The sequence below is a fragment of the Microtus ochrogaster genome, chromosome 10 (assembly GCF_000317375.1).
Source record: "Microtus ochrogaster isolate Prairie Vole_2 chromosome 10, MicOch1.0, whole genome shotgun sequence".
In the NCBI taxonomy this organism is placed as follows: domain Eukaryota; kingdom Metazoa; phylum Chordata; class Mammalia; order Rodentia; family Cricetidae; genus Microtus; species Microtus ochrogaster.
Window position 1 is genome coordinate 61,086,381 of NC_022016.1, and position 945 is coordinate 61,087,325.

At 44.8% G+C, this 945-nt stretch overlaps 1 protein-coding gene across 1 annotated transcript in view; it reads left to right on the plus strand.

The window, feature by feature from the left end:
• The window catches only part of Macf1 (microtubule-actin crosslinking factor 1), a 342,147-nt gene that overhangs the window by 202,142 nt on the left and 139,060 nt on the right, over positions 1 to 945 (plus strand). The window contains exons 25-26 of the mRNA XM_026782286.1: positions 234 to 417; positions 720 to 889. Coding sequence (XP_026638087.1) covers positions 234 to 417; positions 720 to 889 — 354 coding nt within the window. The remainder of the gene's footprint in view (positions 1 to 233; positions 418 to 719; positions 890 to 945) is intronic.

A 945-nucleotide genomic window follows, 5' to 3' on the forward strand; every position in this document is an offset into this window, starting at 1 on the left:
TTTTCCCCAGAGGACCCAGGGTCAACTCCCAGCATCCACATGGCAGTTCACTACTATCTGTAATTTGACTTCTAGGGGATCTGACACCCTCACACAGACACATGTGCAGGCAAAACACTAGTGCACATAAAAAATTAAAATATATTTCTAAAAAAGGAAGGGGAGTAAAAATAGTATTTTTCTATTCTTTTGAAATTTATTTATTTATTTATTTTAATTTTTTTTTTTTAAAGCTCCGTTCCTTAGCCCCAGGAGAGTGCCACCAGGTTATGAAGAACCTCCAGGCGCACTATGAAGACTTTCTACAGGACAGTCATGACTCTTCTGTCTTCTCAGTAGCTGATCGCTTGCGAATGGAAGAGGAAGTGGAAGTTTGTAAAGCCCACTTCCAGCACCTGGTGAAATCAATGGAGAATGGTGTGTGTAAGAGGCAGAGGGAGGGAGAGCAGTGGGAGGAGCGCCCTGAAGGGTGCTGACGACCCTTCTCATACAGAAAACCTTACAGATGAGTTCTCGTAGTCCTGCTGTGGAAGTTGATACTCTTTGGTTGTTAATGATAACCAGCCTGTCACATTTCCTGGTGTATGTAAAATGTTCAGACTCTGCAGGTCTCCAGAATAAGACCTTGCTTTCATCAATGGGACTTCTGATCTGCTGGAGCCAGTGGTGCTCTGTTGTCCTCAGGTGGAGCTGAGTGATCTGTGCTTGTGTGTTCACAGAGGACAAAGAAGAGTCAGCAGCCAAAGTGTACATCTCAGAGCTGAAAAATATCCGGCTACGCCTGGAGGAGTGTGAACAGAGACTCCTCAAACAAATTCAGTTTCCGGCCAGCTCTAAGACTGACAGAGATGCCAGGCAGGACATTGCAGTAAGGATTGCAGAGCAGGAGGTAAGATACAGGAAGAAGAGGAAATCCTTTTAGAATGAATTAGGGGCTGGAGAGAG